Genomic DNA, 20353 nt, shown 5'->3' with positions numbered 1-20353 from the left:
TAAAAGAACATCTGCACCAGTTCTTCTCCTCCCTCATAAGAGCCAAACTTTGAGTTTTATGTCTGTTTGTCATTGATAAATGTCAATAAATCTTTTTATACAAGAAAAAAAAGATGCATTAATAATTATTAGGAACTGGAATGCTAAAGTTAGAAACAATGAGAAAGCAATGGTAGTTGGAAAGTTCATGACAACAGAAATGAGGAAGGAGAGCAAATGATTGAATTTTGTACATTCAATGATTTATTAGTAACAAATATCCATTTTTAAGAAACACAGAAGGTGACTTCACATATGGATCTCAGCTGACAGACTGTACAGAAATCAGACTGATGACATCTGTGGAAAGACTTGTTGGAGAAGCTCAGTATCAACAATCAGAACCAGGCCAGGTGCAAACTCTGCGACAAGCCATCAATTACTCACGTGCAAATTCAAATGGAGGCTGGAGAAGATTAAAACAAACCCACAAGAACCAAAATATGATCGTAAGCCTATGCCAACTGAGTTAAAACAACAAACATATTAAGAAGGGTTGAGGTAAGGGGAGCTCTGGTGGCCTAGTGGCAAGAAGCTGCACTGCAATCACAGAGATATGTGGTTCGATCCACCAGATGCTCTGCCAGAGGAGGGGCCATCTTCCCCTATACCAGTCAGATCCAATTTGACGGTACACACACAGAGAGAAAATAATTTTTAAAAAAGAAGAAGGATTGGGGTACTGATCACCACTGATCAAAATCCAGAGGACCTCCGAAATAAAATAAATGGTTTCATACAAGAAGAGAACAAAATGTCATTACAAAGACAAAGGAGGAAGATCAAACTAAAATGGATGTAAGAAGAAACTACGAATATACATCAGAGCATTGTGAAGCTAAGACAATAAGAAAACATAATGAAGCAAAAGAGCTCAAAGAAAATTCAAAGAGCAGTGTGTGAAGACAAAACAAAATATTATCACAGAACAGAGACAGAGAAAAAAAGGAAAGAATTTGCTTGGCATTTCTCAAGCTGAAAAAAAAAAAGGAAAAACAAATTCAAGCCTCAAGTTGCAATACTAAGATGCTATGGGCAAAATTTTGAATGATCTAAAGCATCAAAGGAGATGGAAAGAATGGAATGCACAGTCACTGTTCCAAAAAAAGAATTGGTGAATAATGAAAAATTTCAGGAAGTACCATATGGACAAAAGACAATTACCAAAAAAGGAAGAAGTCCAAGTTGTACTGAAGGCATTGGCAAAAAAAATAAGGCCCCAGGAATTTATATGTTTCAACTAACAGATGCAGCCCCAGACATGCTCATCAGTTTGTACTAGGAAATTTGGAGGACAGCTACCTACCCGATGGATTAGAAGAGATCCATAATTATTCCCATTCCCAAGAAAGGTGGTGCAACAGAATGTTGAAATTATTAAAAATAAAATTAATATCACATGCAAGCAATATTTTGCTGAAGATCAGATGGACATATTTCAACTAACAGATGCAACTCTGGACATGATTACCAGTCTATGCCAGAAAATTGGGGGGGGGGGTCAGTTCCCTGGCCAACTAACTGGAAGAGATCCATATTTGTTCTCCTTCCCAAGAAGGGGATCCAACAGCACGAGACATTCTCAAACAATATCATTAACATCACATGCAAGCAAAATATTGCTGAAGATCATTCCAAAATGGCTGGAACAGTATATTGTCAGGGAACTGTCTTAAGTTCAAGCAAGATTTAAATAAGGCTGTAGCACCAGGAATACCATTGCTGATGCCAGATTGACACTGTCTGAGAGCAGAGAATACCAGAAGAATGTCTATTTGTGCTTTATTGACTATGCAAAGGCATTTGATTGTGTGAATCACAACAAGCGGAGGCTTATATCGAGAAGAATGGTAATCCCAGAGCATTAAATTGTACCCATACAAAAGCTATACCTAGACAAAGCTGTTGCCTGAATACTGCATGATTTAAAATCAGGAACAGTGTGTGTCAGAGTTGTATCCTTTCTTTATTCAGTCTGAATGTTGAGCAAATCATGAAGCTTGACTCAGTGAAGAAGAATGTGGTGTCCAGATTGGAGGAAGACTGTAAACAGAGCAAGGGCTGTGCGGGAACAACCATATCTGACCTCCATCAACTCCACAAAGGGGAACTTTCCCTTTCAACGGCACTCACAGCACAAAACCAATTCTCATGAATCAGACATAACCCCCACACACACCTCTTTCTACTCATCCCAACACCAATCTTAACTGCTTCACTGGATCAAAAATTCATTGTGATAGCTCACAGACCATATAGAACCATAATAGAGAAGTCAAAGGGCTATAATTCAGATTAGTAGCAGACAGGATAGCTCCTACAATGTACTCTCAGGTACCTCAGCCTTGAGCTTCATGACTGTAGGCCAAACCTGCCAATTATGGTGCACCTCCCAACTCCGAGTCATCCAACAAACTTGGACAAAGGCTCTTAGCTCTGTTCTCTGTGGGATAGTGGTCCTTGTGTCGAGTTTCTGGTTCTCTGCTGCAGCTGCTATGGCTGCTGCTACTATAAGGCCCAGTTTGACTGATGCAAGAATCTCTGGTCCTGAAGGACACATTATATCTCTTGCTTCTTCATTGTCATTAGTGAGGGTCTTGAATTCTGCTATTGTGTCTGCTCAATTCAATGGTGATTCTAGCCAATCTCCTTGTGGATAAGCTAATATGCTCTATTGGCATATTCCTACCCATCCACACATAGGGAAGTCAGTTAAGGGATAGAGAAGCCACTTTGAACAATAACCTTTAATACCACAAAGACTAACCAACAATGTGTGTTACGTAGCTGACATAATCTTGCATGCTGAAAGTGAGAAGGATCCAAAATGTTTGCTACAGAAAACCAAGGAATGAATGAAAACCCAAAATCTCTGTAAATGTTTATTAAAATTAATAAAATTTAATAAAAAAATAATTAGAAAACCAAGGACTACAATCTTCAATACGGATTACACCTGAGCATCAAGAAAACAAACATCCTTACTACTGGGCCAACAGGCAACATTATGCTAGATGGAGAAAGGATTGAAACAGTCTGATTTCATCTTATTTGGATCTACAATCCCTTGGTACCAGCAGTCAAAAAAGATCAGGAGATGCATTGCTTTAGGCAAGTCTGCAGTCAGGAACTTCTCCATAATACCAAAGAGCAGTGATGTTAGTTTGAAGACTAAGATGTACCAGATTTAGGCCATGGCCTTTCAGTCACTTGCTGTGTATCTGAGAGTTGGACAATGAGTAAAGATGACAAATGAACTGATGCCTTTGAATTGTATTGTTGGAGCATAGCATTGAGTATCTCATAGATTGCAAAAAAACCAACAGGTACATCTTGGAGAAAGTGCACCAGAATGCTACTTAGAGGCAAGAATTACAAGGCGTTGGCTTGCATATTTTGTATATGTAGCTAGGACAGCCATTCCTTGGAAAGGAAAATTATGTTTGGAAAGGTGGAGTGAAGACTCCCAGTGAAGTGAACTGACTTGGTTATTGTAACAATGGGCTCAAGTGTATCACAGATTATGAGGATGGCATAGATAGTACAGGATTTAGGTCTGTTTATAAGATCACCGGCCTGGACACTCTCATCAAGTTGTGCCAAGAAATCTAGAGAACAACCATCCAGCCAACTGACTGGAAGAGATCCATATTTGTTCACGTTCCAAAGAAAGGTGACCCAACAGATTGTGGAAATTATGAAACAATATCATTAATATCACATGCAAGCAAAATCCTGCTGAAAATTACCCAAAAACGACCTGAACACTTCAACAGAGAACAGTGCAGGCTCAGTTTAGAAGAGGTCATGGCACTAGGGATATTATAGCCAATGTCAGATGGATCTTGGCTGAAAGCAGAGAGTACCAGAGGAATGTGTTTCATAGACTATGCAAAGGCATTTCACTGTGTAGATTACAACAAACTGTGGCTGACTCTGAGAAGAATGGGAATCCCAAAACATTTGATTGTGCAAAATCCATACTTGGACCAGGAAGCAGTCGTCAGAACAAAGCAAGGAGCCATTGCATGATTCAAAATCAGGAAAGGTGTACGCCAAGGGTGCATCCTATCTCCATACCTTTTCAATCTATATGCAGAACAGACCATCCAGGAGGCTGGGCTCTATGAGGAGGAATGTGCAATCAGGACTGGAGGAATATTCATCAAACAACCTGGGTTATGCAGATGACACAGCCTTCCTTGCCAAAACTGAGGAACTGAGGCATTTGCTGCAGAAGGTCAAGGACTGAAACCTTCAATATGGATGGAAGCTCAATAAGAAAACAAAGATTCTCACCACTGGGCCAACTGGCAGCATCATGATAGACAGTGAAGAGACTGAGATTGTTAACAGCTTCAGTCTGTTTTACTTCACAACCAACTCTCTTGTAAATCAAGATAAAATGCATTGGGAAAATCTGCCACCAGGGAACTCTCCACAGTACTGAAGAGCAATGACGTCAGTCTAGAGACTAAGATGCTCCTGATCCAGGCTATGGTCTTTACAATTATTTGTTATGCGTCACAAAGCTGGACAGTGGCTAAGGATGACAGAAGAAGAATTGAAGAATTTGAGTTGTGATGCTGGATAACAGTATTGAATATACCATGGACTGCTAGGAGTACAAACAAGCTCATCCTGGAGAGAGTGAAGCTCTGATGCTCCTTGGAGGCAAGGATCTTGAAGCTCTGTCTCTCATACTTTAGGCCATGTTCTAAGAAGGGACCTGTCAGTCCTCGAAGAGGAACATTATGCTTGGAAGGGTCGAGGGACAGCACAAAAGAGGAAGATCTTGTATGAGATGAGATAGATTGACTCGGTGACTGGGGTAATTGGGTGTGTCAGAAACTATGAGGTTGGCTCAAGATAGAGCAGGGTTCAGAGTTGTTGTACATCGGGTCGCTATGGCACATAACATAGGATCACTACAAGTCATATTCAATTCAATGGCACCTAACAACAATCCCAAGACTTTTTTTCTTATGATTTGAGTTTCTCTCAACTACTTTATATATCCTTGTACATTTGATGGTATTTGTTGGTATTTAAAACCATTCCTTCCTCTTTTCGAAAATATTTGAATATGTTCCTTTCCATCTAACATTAATTCTACCCCTGGTAATGGTGTCCCTTGTAAAGATCTGTAACTATTTTTTTTTCTCAATATAGTTGAGGTTCTCGCTCTCCTTAAGTTTGTACAGTACTTTTGTGGCCAAGGAGCTTCTTTAACTTTTGTAAATCCCTATGAAATGCTATCCTAACTACTCGCTATCCCAAGTTCCTACCCGCTGTGAGCACTTGCTCAGAGATGAAACAGATTTGTGCAGTGGGTCTCTCTCCTTTCCACTCATTCACTTTCCGGTGCGTTAAGGACCGGGAGACCTGGCCGACTGACGGCGGGGACTCCCTCCAGCGGAGTAGTACTAGGTATTAAGGAGCCGGGGTGAGACTGTGGCGCAGCTCCACTTCAGCAAAGTTAACAGCGCACAGAAGGCCTGAGACACCTGCCTTATCAACAGGGGGAAAAAAATAAACACAATACGTCTTCGACCCAGGACTTGGGAAATGTGGGGACGCCCTATCAACTGGAGCACATGATCTCTTCATATCCGACACCCAGCTCGCTTTTATTGCAGGCCCCAAGTTTACACTTCCCTCTTGCTTGCTCCCCTCAGCTCCGGAGGCACGACGTCCCTTCCTGTTCGGTCCCGCTGGGCCCCTCCCAGCCCCTCCCACCCCCTGCCCAGGCCTCTGTGTCTTACCGCTTCCCCTCTCAGTTCACTCTTCCGCCCACCACCACCACCCCGCCCCCCGCTCTCCATCGCCCTTTCTGATTGGTCCAGAGCGCTAGAGCCTGGTAGGCCAATTGGCGAGCGGGTCTGCGGTGATGGGCGTGGCCGTGGTGCCGGGGCCCTCAGATCGAGGCTGCCACCCTCTCTCAGCCGGCAGCACATTCCGCCGCCGTTGCCGCCGCCCGGCCCCGCAGTTGTCTTCCCCCGAGCTGCGGTCGTATTGGGGTTAGGGCGGGGGGGAGGGGGGCGGGCGGGGAAAGGAAGCGAAGGCCGCGGCGGAGGCAGGTGAGAGGAGGAAGGAAGCGGCAGTGCGGCAGGCTTAGCTCAGGCGGTGGCCCGGCTCCTGGGAGTGTCGGTGCGGCGCGGTGGTTGGGCGGATCCCGCGGGGCCCGGGCGGGGGGAAAGAGTCACTGGCCCGGCCATGGCGGACAACGAGAAACTGGACAACCAGCGGCTCAAGAATTTCAAGAACAAAGGCCGAGACTTGGAGGTAAACTCAGGGGCGTCATGTGGCAGGGGTCTTGGGCCTCGGGCCGGTCTCTGCCAGGACTCCCGAGTAAGGGGAGTAGAGGCGGGAGCCGCCGGGCCGCAGGGGAATGGCGCTGGGGGCCGTCCCGCCCGTGACGCTTCTGCAGACGCGCCGGGAAGTTTGTGCCGGGCCTGCTCCGCCTCCGCCGGCAAGCGCGGTGCCGCGGGACGGGCGGCGCGGCCTAGGCCTACCCTGCGCGGTCTGCCCGGCGCCTGTGCGAGGGGCTGGGACGCACGGCGGGGAAGTGTGCGGGTGCGGTCCCCTGTCTGGCCGCGGCCCCTGCCTGGGGATGGGTCCTATCCGGGTGGGCGCCTTGCCCGGCTGCGGCCGCTGCCCAGCCGCGGTCCCGCTCCTCGTCCTCTGCCCTGGTGCAGCCCCCTGCCGGGCCGTGGTTCCGTCCGACCCTCTGCCCGGGTGCCAGCCCTCTGGCCGGGCGGCGCCCCCTGCCCTGGGGCAGCTCCCTGCCTGGCCGTGCTCCTGTCCCGGCCCCTTGCCCGGGCTCAGGCCCCTGCCCGGCCAGCTCCCACTGGCACCGACGTTTGACGCCGTGGGTGGGGCGGGGAGAACCCCGCGGGGTGGCGGCCGAGTGGGCTCTCAACTTCTTAGTGAGGCCCGAAGCAAGATCACTTTAAAATGTTTCTGGACTTCCGACTCGCTCTACCCCTTCCCTCCCCCCAGTATCAAACTACAGGAGTCTCCTCTTTTAACAAAAACCTTCATTGGGCGAGAAGGGAAAAAAAACACCACCCATCCTAAAAACAAAAAAACTGGGCAATTCTGGTGATGCTGAAAGTGCCTTCCAGCGGGCTGAGTATGGATAGAGCGGATTCGGAACGTGCCCAATGTGTCCACTTTAGCCAAGGATACCCCGACCCAGTCTTTTCGCTAGCTTACAAATCTCGTTACTGCCTCCCTAGAGGAGATCGCCGGCTGCATTAGGTATAAAGAATTTTACAAACCTGTCATCCTCTAGTCTCTAGCATCCCTCTCTTCACCTACTGGAGGGGCGTGGGGGTCCAAGGCTTCGTTGTCCTAGATCTTGTTGTTCCCAATGTTAGTTAGCAGGCTACAAAAGATTCTGTAGACGTCTCCTCTTAACAGATGTGTACTTTTTGTTATTGGTTGTTGGTTTGTACTTAATTCCTCGTCTGAATCAGTTTTTCTTAAGAGAAAGTGGTGGAGTGATTTGTTGTCCTACACATTTTTGAACACTTGCTTCACTAAATAGCTATGTTGGGGGATTTCAACAAGAATCATTCAATCTTTGTTTCTTCTCTCAATATCAAGAATCTGTAATAAATGATGATGCTGTTTTAGTGGCCATTCAATCTTGTAAAAGTTTTTATTAATGTGTTTCAGAGTTTGAAAGGAGAATCTTAGGGATGTGATTAAGGGTTTTTTTAATGTCTACTTTTCATTATGCAAATTTTCAAACTAATAAAAAACAAAGAAATACAACGCATCTCAGATACCTGCCACTCAGATATAACAATCAACAAGAATCAGAATTGTTGCCACACTTGAATTGACTAGCTTTCTTTTACTTTGTTCTGTTTTATTAAAATATTTAAAGGCAATCCAGGCATTATGATGACCTTTGTGGGTTTTCAAAATATTCTTTAAAAATTAACATCTCCATCCAGATGTAATTTGTATATCATAAAATAAACCAACTTACAATTTTTATAATTTGTGGTATTTGGTAACATTTCTGTGCTGTACAATAGTATGATAAAAAAATTATTTTGTTCATTTTGAGTGACAGAAAAATCAATAATTGCACTTTTTGAAAAATTAGCAAATAAAAGTTTAAAAAATCTGAAAAATAGACTTACATGTGTCCTTTTCCTCTACATTTTTAACATTTTTTTAAATTCCTTCATCCATATGCAGGATACTATTTAGTGGTTTTTAGTTTACTCACAGAGTTGTGCAGTCATCCTCCTGATAAACTTGAAAATGTTTCGTCACCCCAGAATGAATCTTCCTAAGCACTTTCCATTTTCCTCATCTCTCAATCTCAGTTCTCACTTCTTGCCTTTTTAGACTTGCCAATTTTAGACATTTCCAATAAATGGAACTATACTGTATGTAATTGATTGTGACTGGCTTCTTTCACTTACAGTAGTATTTTCAAGGTCCAACGATGTTGTAGACATTTTACTTAATTCCTTTCTTTGCTAATAATACTTCATTGTAAGAATATATCACGTTTTATTTATCCATTCATCTCAGTTCATAGATGTTGTTTTATAGGGTTGTTTCTGCTTTTTGGCCATCTCATCCATGAGCATGCATTTTACAAGTTTTGTGTAAACTTTTATTTTCTTGGGGGTATATATCTAAGTTGTACATAGTACCATGGACTGCTAGGAAAACAAACAGATTTGTCCTGGAGAGGGTTAAACCGGGTGGCTCCTTGGAGGCAAGGATTCTGAGGCTCCGTCTAACTTACTTTGGACATGTTGTGAGGAGAGACCGGTCCTTGGAGAGGGACATCATGCTTGGGAGGGCGGAGGGACAGCGCAGGAGAGGAAGGCCCTCTATGAGGTGGATTGATTCAGTGACTGGGATAATTGGGATGGGAGTGTCAGAGACAGTGCGATTGGCACAGGACAGAGCCGAGTTTAGGGCTGTTGTACATAGGGTCGCTATGAGTCCCAGGCGACTGACCGCACATAACAACAACAACAACAACAACATATATCTAAGAGTAGAGACACTCTGTTATAAGTAGCTTTTTCTCAGAAGAGGAGCCAGTCCTTGGATAAAGAACATCATGCTTGAAAAGTTAGAGGGTGGGAAGAGGTTATTAGAGGAAGAGCCTCAGCAAGATGTATTGACATGGTGACTACTTTAAAGATGGGTTAGTTGTGAGGATCAGGCAAAGTTAGATCTGTTTTGCATAGGATCACAATGAGTGTGAGTGACTCAACAACAATGACTGTATTCTTTCGAGAAACTGTCCAACTATTTCCTAAAGTAACTATCCCATGAGTCTTAAATTTTTTTTTAATGGAATTTCCTGTTTGTACCTCATTAATTTTGTAAAAATAAGCAGTGAATCTGTAGTAATAGAGTTAATTATGTTGTAAATTTTAAAAATAACTGTAAATACACATTAGGCAGATTTTTGAGATGTTTATAGCGCCTTAAGGAGATCACCTAATTACTAAAGGACATTAAGAATAGTATTCTCTTTACTTGTGCCTAAGGAAATGATGTATGACTGTAATGGGAATCTTACTTTCTCTTAATTAGCTTACCCAAAGTCACATTTACCTGTACTGACATAGAGAAACATTTTCTCTTGTTCAAGAGAGAATTACAGTGATCTACTTTATTAATGATCTACATATGTATCAGAACCCCCTTTTATACCTCAGTTCCCCTCAAATATGCTATATTATAAGAAAACAAATTTTAGAGGGTAAATAGTTGTTCTTCCCCCGTTAATTTAAAATTTAGTAGTCACATTAAAGAGAAATTAGAAGAAACAAATGAAACTACTTTAGTATGTTTACTTAAGCCAGTATACCCACAATACCATTTCAACATGTGATAAATGTAAATACATATGTACAATTTTTTTTTCTCTTCGTACTGCAGTGTATAGTATATCTTAGTTTAGACAAGCCACATTTCAAGTGCTTATTAGTCACATGTGGCTATTGGTTATCTCAGTGGGTAACAGATAAAGAGAATAGCATAGAGAAGTAACATTTTGGGTTAAAATACCACTGTTTATTTTCTTAGAAATTATGAAAAGTACAAAGTCCAAGAGTTCAGTTTAATCTCATCTCTAACTGACTTTGTGTGTGACCTTGAAAGAATCACTTAGTCTCATGGTTCTTTTATCTGTAAAACTAGAAGTACTTGACATGAGCTTCATGAGTGTTGTGGAGATGCCTGACAATTCTCTGAGCATTTTATCACCTTCAGTTTTCCTGTTTAGAAGGTGAAGAAGGATTTAATGGAATTCTGTTTAACTCACTTTCTTTACCTTGTTTTCATTTGGTTCCCTAGGTGTGTGTGTGTGTGTGTGTGTAAAAATTGAAATAAACATATAATTAATGTGAAAAGTTTTTAATACAGAGACATGGTATAATTGTTTATATTCCTGTCTTGGACAGAATCATCTAAGAAAGGTCCTATGTGACTATCCATTTAAAAATAATTTTCGGGACTACCAAATGATATTCCCCTAGACTTTCTTTTTTCCGACAATATGGAACAAGTTTCACCATTATTGAATTGAGGATAAGAACCATAGAATGAGTATACAGACCAACCAATATGGAGGGTAGTGACCAATTTTCAAATAAAAGTGTCAGAATAAAACAAATTAAGCTTATTTGTTTTACATGTGGGTTTTTAAAAAATAATTTGTGATTTTAAGAAAAGTTGAATTTTCATTCATTCATTGTTGCACATTTTCCTCCTTTCCCCTCTCCCAGTTTACTTTGGGTTTTTCTTTAATACTCATTTGTTGTTACAAATTTTTTTTTCCTTCCTCCCATCCTTCCCTCTTCCCCAGACCTCTTTGCAGTGTAAGTCTTTTTTTTAAAAAAAAACAAACTTTAATTTTAATGAAAGTTTACTGGTAACTTAGCGTTTCCAGTCATTGTTGCACTTTTCTCCCTTCCCATCCCCTCCCCGCCAATTCACTCTTCTCCTTGAAAAGTAAAAGAAAAACTCCTTCCTTGTTATTCATTCCCTCCCCCCAAGGTCCACTCCACAGTGCAGCCTTCGTTCTGAACTCCTGTCATGACAGTAATACCCAATCATATATCTCTTTTAAACCATTCTCTCCCTCATCTGTTTCAATGCAGTATACATCATTACTCTCCTCCTTCTCTGCCTTCCCTCAACCCCAGTGTCCCTTTTTACAAGTGGCCCTATGCAATATTTGTCCTTTTGTGACTGAGCTGTTTCACTCGGCATAATGTCCTCCAGGTCATTTATTTTGCATAATATTTCATAAGTTCCTTGTTTTTCAATACTGCATAGTATTCCATTGAATATGTGAATATACCAGAGCTTCTCTATTCATTCCTTTGTTGTTGGGCAGTTGAGTTGTTTCCAGCTCTTGCTATTGTGAACAAAGTCATAATATGCATGGTTGTGCATGTATCTGCTCGGGTGGCGGTTATGGTTTCTTTAGGGTAATTCCTAGTAGTGGAATTGCTGGGTCAAATGGTATTTCTCTTTGCAACTTTTTGAGACAGCGTCATACAACCTTCCATAGTGGTTGAACTATTTTACACTCCCGCCAACAGTGAATAAGGGTTCCAATTTCTCCATAACCTTGCCAACATTTGATGTTTGTTGTTCTGTTAAATTTTCCTGTTCTTACTGCTGTTATCTCTTTAGTTGTTTTGACAATGTACTTCTTATTCTGGACCATTGTCTTACACATAATGCCTAATTATATATTCCTTTTAAACAGTTCGTTCCCTCATCTGTTCCAATACTGGTTTATGTTTTAAGAGAACCTTGATGATGTTTTTGTTAAGAGCTCAACACTTACTGAAAGATCAGCTTGAAATACTCTCTACCAGACCCAGATGTAAAAAAAAGACTTGATGATTTACACCTGTCATTGCTTCTAGTTGAACTGACTCATAGTTGACCCTCTAGTGGGTTTTCTGGAGCTATAAATAACAAGGGTGACAATTGCCTATCTTTTTCTCTCCTAGCATTTCTGTAAACAGCAGAGATGAGCCATGTCCTATCCTGTGCCATCCCCATCCCATCATCTGGCACTTGAGTCCATTGCTGTAGTCACTATGTCAGTGCATCTTGTATTAAATGTTAGTGGATTTGAACTAACAAGAGGGCCTGGTTTAGGGGTAACATAACTTCCTGCCGACTGTGCCACCAAGCCTTGAGGAACAATTCTACCGTATCACCTTAGGTCACTGTGAAAACTGTCACACAATAAAGGTTAATTCTACTAGAAAGGAATGTTTTCATAGAAGGGTACGACATAAAAACCTGCATTGTTAAGAATGTCATAAAATATAACTTTCAAAAACTTACTGTAAATGAAAATATAAAAATGCTATATAATTTGACACCTTGTGATTATTCACAAATATAAAATATCCAGTCAGTTAGAACTTTAAAAATCACATTAGCAAAACTAGTTGGTTTACAAAATATTATTAAATTGATGAACTGTATTGTTGTTGAGCATAGCCTTAGTGACTTGCTAAACTGTGGAGCAAAAAACACTGTTAAGCTGTTAAGTTTTAGAGACTGACCTCCCTCGTCACAAATCTTGGAGCATATTTGCTATACTTAAAATAACTACTGTCTTGTTTTTCACAGAAATAGTCTAGGAGTCATGTGACAATATGAAATAGCTGATAAAAATATAGTTACAAATTGTTTAAGTACCTTAGCACAGTTAATGGAGTATAAACAAACCTTTAGTAACTTCCCTTTTTTCCTTAGAAAGGTTTTGGAAATTGTGTATCAGTTATGGGCCTTAAATAGTAGAGAACAAAATTAATTTCCTAAGCTTTCTATTTGGGTTTCAGCACCATTCTCCCTCCAACCCCTGAGTTAATGCTGACACTTGGCAGCTCACCACTATGTCTCTGAGGCTGTAAATCTTACTGAAGCAGTCCACCATATCTTTCTCAGAGTGCTCAGAGTGCTTGGTGGATTCAAACCACGACCTTTTAATTAGCAGCCTGATACACACATAGACCGCTTCAGTACCAGCACTCCTTAGGGTTTTAAGTTTTGAAAATACAGGAATAAGTAATGATACAATACACACACACACACACACACACACACACACACACACACACGGATTCCCCCTCCCCGTGTAGTTCATATAAGAACAATCCTTCCATTGACACTTAGAAGACATAAACAACCTAAATTAAAAAAAAAAAAAGAAGACGACAATACATACTTGCTTATAGATCAGAACTTTTCAACTTTTAGAACTCAAGATCTCTTTACATTGATAAAAATTAAGGGCCATAGGTGAGCTGTTGTTTTGGGATTTCTGTTTACTATTTTCAAAGTTAAAATTAAGACTTTAAAAATGTTTTCATTAATTTTTAGCTTCTCTTTGATAATGTTGTTATTAAGTGCTGTCAAGTTGAGTACGACTTCATGACTCCATGAGCCTGAATCTTGCCCTGTTGTGTGCATTCTCATCACACTAGAGCCCATTGTTGTAGTTACTATTATCAGTGCTTCATATTGACCTCCCACATTTCTAAACAATAATTTGCTTAAAATAGCTGGATTCCTCTGTGTTTTTCAAATCTGTTTTAATAATTATGCTCTTTTGGTTTAAAGTATTTGAAGATTGTTTATCTTCCCACAAGTGGTGGTGTTAGGCGCTTTCAAGTTGAGTATGACTCATAGCAACTCTATGAACAAAGATCTGAACCCTTTCTATCCTGCACCAGCCTCCCACTTCATTGCAGCAGTCACCGTGTCAGTCCACCTGGTTGAGTGTCTTCCTCTCTTTTGCTGATCCTCCACTCTTCCCAGCATCATGTCCTTCTTGAAGAAATAGCACCCGCCAACAACCTGTCCAAAGTATGCGAGGCAAAGCCTCATCATTCCTGCCTACAAAGAGCAGTCTGCCTGAACCCTCTCCAAGACATATCAATTTGTGCTTTTGGCCATGAACATGGGATGTTTAGTGCTCTTCTCCAACACCACAGCTCAAAGGCATCGAAATATGAGTGTCATAATAACTTTTTCAGCTAAGTATGGAAATTATTCTTCATTATTATATGATAGCTCCACAAATAGCATCTTAAAAGGTTGAGTGTAATGATGATTTTGAAAACGTCTTTATGACCTTAATTGCATCCACTGATCTACTTTGCCTTTTGAATGTCTCTATTATCTATATTGTAACAAAGTATTTTTATCACTGAGAAAATAAGTATTAGAAATCTGTCAAATTCACAGTATTAATAATGGGGTTTCTTTTCCCCCTTACTGTTTCATTGCACTATTAGAAAAGGCTGGTTTTAATAAAAGTAATGTTTTACTCTTGCATCATGGACATTCTTAAGTGAAACAGACTTGTTTTTTAACCCATAAAATAACAGTACATTTTGGTGTCATTTCTTTAATTCATGCTAAGGTTCCCACAAGGAGTTCTGATGGTGTAGTCTGTATGGAGTTGCACTGCTAATCCAAAAACTGCAACTCTGCCACTTCAAACCCACCAGAGCTCTGCAGGAGAAAGCTGGGCAGTCTTATCTCATGCGATTTTTCAGCCTCTGAAAACTGGTTGAGTTGGTTAAAACTTGATGATAATGAATTTGAGTTTGAGTAAAACTTCCAGCAGTTTTACCCACCATTATATCCATCAGTGCAAGTGTTAATGGAATGTATTATTATTATTACTATGATGATGATGATGATGAAAGTAGTTTTGATTTTGTATATCCTTAAAAAGAGTCTAAGAGCCCCAGTTGAGGTCCATGAACCATAATTTGAGAACTACTTTTAGTTGTTTTACCTATCTTTAAAATGATTGTTGTTTTTAAATTAGCATTAGTTCTTAAAAGACATTCAAGAGTAGGGATTAAAGAACGTGAACTGTAGAGTCCCTTAAAATAGAGTTTGGGTACTGTCTTAATAGTTACGGAATTTACTTACTCTTCCTAACCTGTCCTCTCTCCATCAAAATGGGACAGCAATTCTTACCTTATAAAGGTAGAAAATACTAAAACATGTAATTACGTTAGCCAACAAACCCAACCGAATGCCATCCAGTCAGTTGTAACTTGTGATCCTCTAACAGGTTTTTGAGTCTGTATGAGAGATGGCTACCTGTCTATCCCTTGGGGAGTAGCTGATAACCACCAACCTTTGGTTAGCAGCCTAACAACACATAACCACAGTGCCACCAGGGCTCCTGAAGTGCCTGACATATGATACATGCAGAGTGAATGGAGACTTATTTTTATCCACTGCATGCATTACATCTTTGTCTCTTGTCAGAATAAAATTTTGTTTGCAGTTCCTTCTGTAGAACTAAGATCCAGAAAGCATCACAAGGCGTGGGGAAGCTTTCCTTTCCCCTTTCACATATGCCTCCAGAAAGCTGACTTTCTCTCACTCATGCTTCAACCAAATTGTCACAGAGAGTATTAGTTTCTGCTTCCATTTCTCTAATTCTGTCTTATAAGTGGTTTGGTAACTGTTTTATGTGTGTATTTTGAAGCTTTTCCCATAAGATTTAAATTTAACCAGAAACAAGCTCTCATTCACTTTTATTAGAAAGCGATTTAAGATGCTGGACTTTTGCTAGTAATACAAGAATTATTTGATTGTTTAACTTGTTTCTGTTCATTCATAAAACTGAAAACCAAACCCATTTATGTCAAGATGATTCTGACTCATAATGATCCTGTAGACCAGAGTAGAATTGGCCTTTTAGGTCTTCCGAGGTTATAAATCTTTACAGGAACAGAATCTTACTTACAGAGAGGCTGGTGGATTAGGCAGCTGATCTTTCCATTAACAGACCGACACTTACCTCTGCTGCACCACCAGGGCTCCTTATTCATTCACAAAATAGAACGTAGTTTGGTTACCTGACATCTCTGCTTTAATATGTTAGAGTAATGTAGCTGTTCGTAATTTGATGATGGATATATGTTCTTCTATTAAAAAATATATTTCCTTTTCCTATTCAGTGTCAGTTTAATTGTACAATATCTAGTTGTATGTTTATGTTTTGAGGATGAGAGTATAGTTATACTTAAATGGAGTTTGGCACAAGAATGGGAAATCTATTGCAAGAAGAAAGGAGAAAGCTCATTGAATAGCAAATTCATCAACTAGTGGATATAAAGATTTATTTTATCGCTGAATCTACTTAGAGAAGTTCATTGTGTGACAAAGCATCCAATCTCTCAATTCTTTTTCTTCGGCTTTAAAACAGTAAAGGTAATATTTAAAAATTATGAAAAACTTATCTTTAACTAGTAAAAAAATGTCTGCAGTTCAGGACATCTCCAAATTATTGAGGAGTAACGATGTCAGTTTGAGGACTAAGGTGTGTCTAAGACCACGGTCTTTCCAGTCACTTGCTATGGATCTGAAAGCTGGATAGTGAATAAGGATGACAGATGAATTGATGCCTCTGAGCTGTGGTGTTGGAGAAGATCACTGAACATCCCATTGACTGCCAGAAGAACAGACAAGTATATCTTGGAGAGGATCTGGCTGGTGTGATAAAGCTTCACCTCAAACATCTGGGTGTGTTACTGGGAGGGGCTCTTCCTTGGAGAGGGGCATTGATGCTTGTAAGGGTGGACTAAAGAAAATGAACATTAAAAACCAAGTGACATATCACTGCATGCTCACACAAAGTAACCCTTCATCAAGTTTCTGAGGATATAAATCCTTATGAAAAGAGATTGCCCATCTTGATCTATTGGATTGACTTGTCAGTTAGAACTACCGATCTTTTGGGTAGCATCATATGTGTTACATCCTGTGCTGTTAGGACTCACTCTCCCTGCGATTGGTTGTGTACCATTAAGTCAGAACCGACCCATAACTGATCCTCCAGCAGGTTTTCAAAGGCAGTATTTTTCAGGGAAGGTTTGCCACCTTGTCTTTCAAAGTAGCTGATGGATTTGAACCATGTACCTTTGAGTTGGCAGCACAGTTCCTTACCACTAGCAAAAAAACAAACAAACAAACAAAAAAAAACAAAACAAAAAACCAGCAACAAAACCCCAACCCAAATTGCTAAAAATGTAGACAAGTAGAAACTTTCCTACATTATTGTTAGGAATATAAACTGGTATAGAAAGAACTTTGCAATATACTTGGACAGTTCCTTAGAAACAGAATTCTATGTAACCCAGCAATTCTGCTCCTAACATGAGACTTCAGAATACATTATTAAATGGTGGAAACCTATGTATGAATGTTTATAGTTTTATATGACTTGTGATAGTCTGAAAGTGAAATACCACAAATGTCTATCAACTTATAAATGAATGAATAAATAAAAGGTACGTCTGTACAGGGAAATTTTTTTGTCGTAAAAAGCAATTAGTGATACATGTTATAACATGGATGAACCTTAGAAACATGCTAAATGATAGATAGCAGCTAGTTACAAAAGATTATACATTGTCTAATGCCATTTACACAAAAGATTCAAACTTGAAAAATCCCAATATCTGATTGCATAGAGTTAAGATAGCTAAGTTTCAGTATGGACCATTATTAGTGGGTAATGGAGCACTCTGGTGGCTTAGTAATGAAGAGTTGTGCTGCCAGCCCAAACAGTAAGTGGTTTGAATCCATAAGCTGCTCGGCAGGGGAAAGATGGACAATCTGTGGTGTGATTACTGCTTCTGAAAAGTAGAGAGTCAGGTATGAGTTGATTGAGATTCCTCAGAACATAAGAGGGTAACAGATTTCTTTGGAAATGTGGTGATGAAAGTATTCTAGAATTGGATAATGATAATTCATGCACAACTTTGTGAATACAGTAAATACTAATGAATTTTATACCATAAAGAAGCAAATTCTATGGGTTACATCTCAGTAAACTGGTTTGATTTTGTTTTATAAAAACCAGACAAGAATGAATAGAGCTGAGATAACTTACACTATATAGGGCTACAGAGCAGTTCTTGGCAGCTCCTTTTATTCTCTTTTATTCTTCACTGTGTTAATTTGGGGGGGGGGAGATACTTTTTCTACATCTATGTAATAGTTCTGTTTCAGAGAATGAATATAGAATAATGGGGGGAAAACCCAACAGACTAAATACCTGTTAGCACAGAGTTTACATTCTAGCAGTTAAAATTCTCAGATCTCTGACCTTTAGATGACCCTGTGAGGGGTCATCCATTAGGAGTAAGGTTGTAGCAGCTCCCCTGTCTTCCTTTCCTAAACTCAGTTTAACAATAAATAATCCTTAAATTGAAAGGAAAAGAAAGCTGAATGTTTTATAGCAAACATATATTTCTGGAGATAGGTGGGAGAAGTTGTTTTTTAGGATTTTTAGATTCTCATTCAGCTGCATCCCACTGAGAAAGTAAATTTCTGATTCTGCTTCTATTTTGAAATCTGTAAAGTTAAAATTTCACCTTTGTAGGTATTTGTTTTAATTACATTGTTGTTGTTGTTGTTATGTGCTGTCAAGTCGCCTATGACTCAGCCATAAGCCCTGCTCTATCCTGTGCCAATCTTACTGTTTCTGACACACCTACCCCCATTACCCTAGATATTGAATCAGTCTTATCAAGGGTCTTCCTCTCTTGCACTGTCCCTCCACCCTCCTAAGCATGACATCCCTCTCCAAGGACTGGTTCCTCCTTGTAACATGTCCAGAGTATGTGAGATAAAGCCCAAGAATCCTTGCCTCCAAGGAGCATCCTGGTCTGGCCCTCTCTAGGTCGAACTTGTTTGTTCTCCTAGCAGTCCATGGTGTATATATTTAGTAGTACTCTTCTCCAGCACCACAGCTCAAAGGTATCAATTCTACTTCTGTCATCCCTTGTCATTGTCCAGCTTTCTGATGCATAACAAGTAATTGAAAAGACTATGGCCTGGGTCAGGTTCACCTTTGTCTCCAAACTGATATCGTTGTTCATTACTTTGGAGAGGTCTCTGACAGCAGATTTTCCTGTTGCACTTCATCTTTTCATTTCCTAGCTACTAGTATCAAGAGTGTTGATTGTGAAGACAAGCAAACTAAAGCTGTTAACAATCTCAGTGTCTTCAGCATCTATCATGATGTTGCCAGTCGGACCAGTGGTGAGAATCTTTTGGTTTTTTGATGATGATGATGATGATGTTGATTATTTGGATGCCTAAACATTCAAAGAGCACTTTTATTCAGACTCTAAATAAAATTATCTATCAGGAAGGGTGCTGTTGTTAGTATGTACCGTCGAGTAAGAACCAACTAATAGCTAATCCTCCAGCAGGTTTTCAGAGGCCACTCAATGGCATGGGAGATTGCCTATCACTCTCTAGCAGAGCAGCTGGTGGATTTGAACTGCGTACCTTTGGGTTGATATTACATTCTTTTCCCACTAGACCACCAGAGTTCCCATAGGATTGCTTAAGGTACCAATCACTTTTCACAGTGTCCTGATGATACAAATTCATGGATCTTTGCTGTCTTCTCAGCCAGTCACTAACTGGCTACTAAGTCCTCTTTTTTTCTGGATACTTAATCTGTATGTTAATTCTGTGTTGAGTTATTAAGGGAAGTAATTCCCAGGCAGCACCAAATTTTTTTGTTGTTGTTAGCCTGCTTATGGATTGGAGTCAGGTGCTTTACCTATTTACCCTGCCACCAGTCAGCTTGGGCATTTAGGGATGATGGGTGTTAATGTCATTTTTCTGCCCTCACTTTGCTCTTTCAACTTTTTCACTTTTTACTCATTCTTACAATCCAGTAAACTCAGTTGGTGTAGTTCATAGGGAGTTGCATTACTAACCTGAAAACCTAATATACCCCCTGGTGATTCAGATCCACCATTGGCACTTAGAGAGAAATGTGGGTAGTTTCCTTCTGTGACTTAAGGAGAGAGATATGAGCAGTCTCCTGTGGGATTTACAGCTTTAGAAACCCAATGAAGGGTCAAGTATGAGTCAGTTCTGACTCATGAACGAAGAGTTTGAAGGATTTGTTGTTCAGTATTACCTCAGCAGTGGTCACCTTTTTTTCTGATAATTGCCTCTTTCCAGTTTGTGAAATTAACCATATGTTTCTTTTAACAATAGGCCATACAATACAAGCTATTGAAACCTCAATATTGTATACGTGTTTGGAATTGTTGCATAATCATGTAAGAGAAGAAGAATACAGGATGTGAACACAACTATACCATAAGCTTTTCATCTTTTACAGTTTTTAGCTTTGGATTTTTCAAGATACTTTTGAAGTAGATAAAATTGGTAAGATTATTTGAGGCATTAAAGATAAATCTGTTAGAGATCTTTTGAATAC

General features: G+C 40.1%; 1 protein-coding gene across 1 annotated transcript in view; it reads left to right on the top strand.

The window, feature by feature from the left end:
- Window positions 1-5946: 5946 nt before the first annotated feature.
- The window catches only part of KPNA4 (karyopherin alpha 4 (importin alpha 3)), a 106701-nt gene continuing 92294 nt past the window's right edge, over window positions 5947-20353 (top strand). The window contains exon 1 of the mRNA XM_006901338.1: window positions 5947-6324. Coding sequence (XP_006901400.1) covers window positions 6256-6324 — 69 coding nt within the window. The 5' untranslated portion in view covers window positions 5947-6255. The remainder of the gene's footprint in view (window positions 6325-20353) is intronic.

The sequence above is a fragment of the Elephantulus edwardii genome, unplaced genomic scaffold (genome assembly GCF_000299155.1).
Source record: "Elephantulus edwardii isolate Elephantulus edwardi_28Jun2011 unplaced genomic scaffold, EleEdw1.0 scaffold00320, whole genome shotgun sequence".
Classification (NCBI taxonomy): Eukaryota; Metazoa; Chordata; class Mammalia; order Macroscelidea; family Macroscelididae; genus Elephantulus; species Elephantulus edwardii.
Note: the sequence above shows the minus strand (reverse complement) of the source record. Positions and strands in the feature narration are given on the sequence as shown.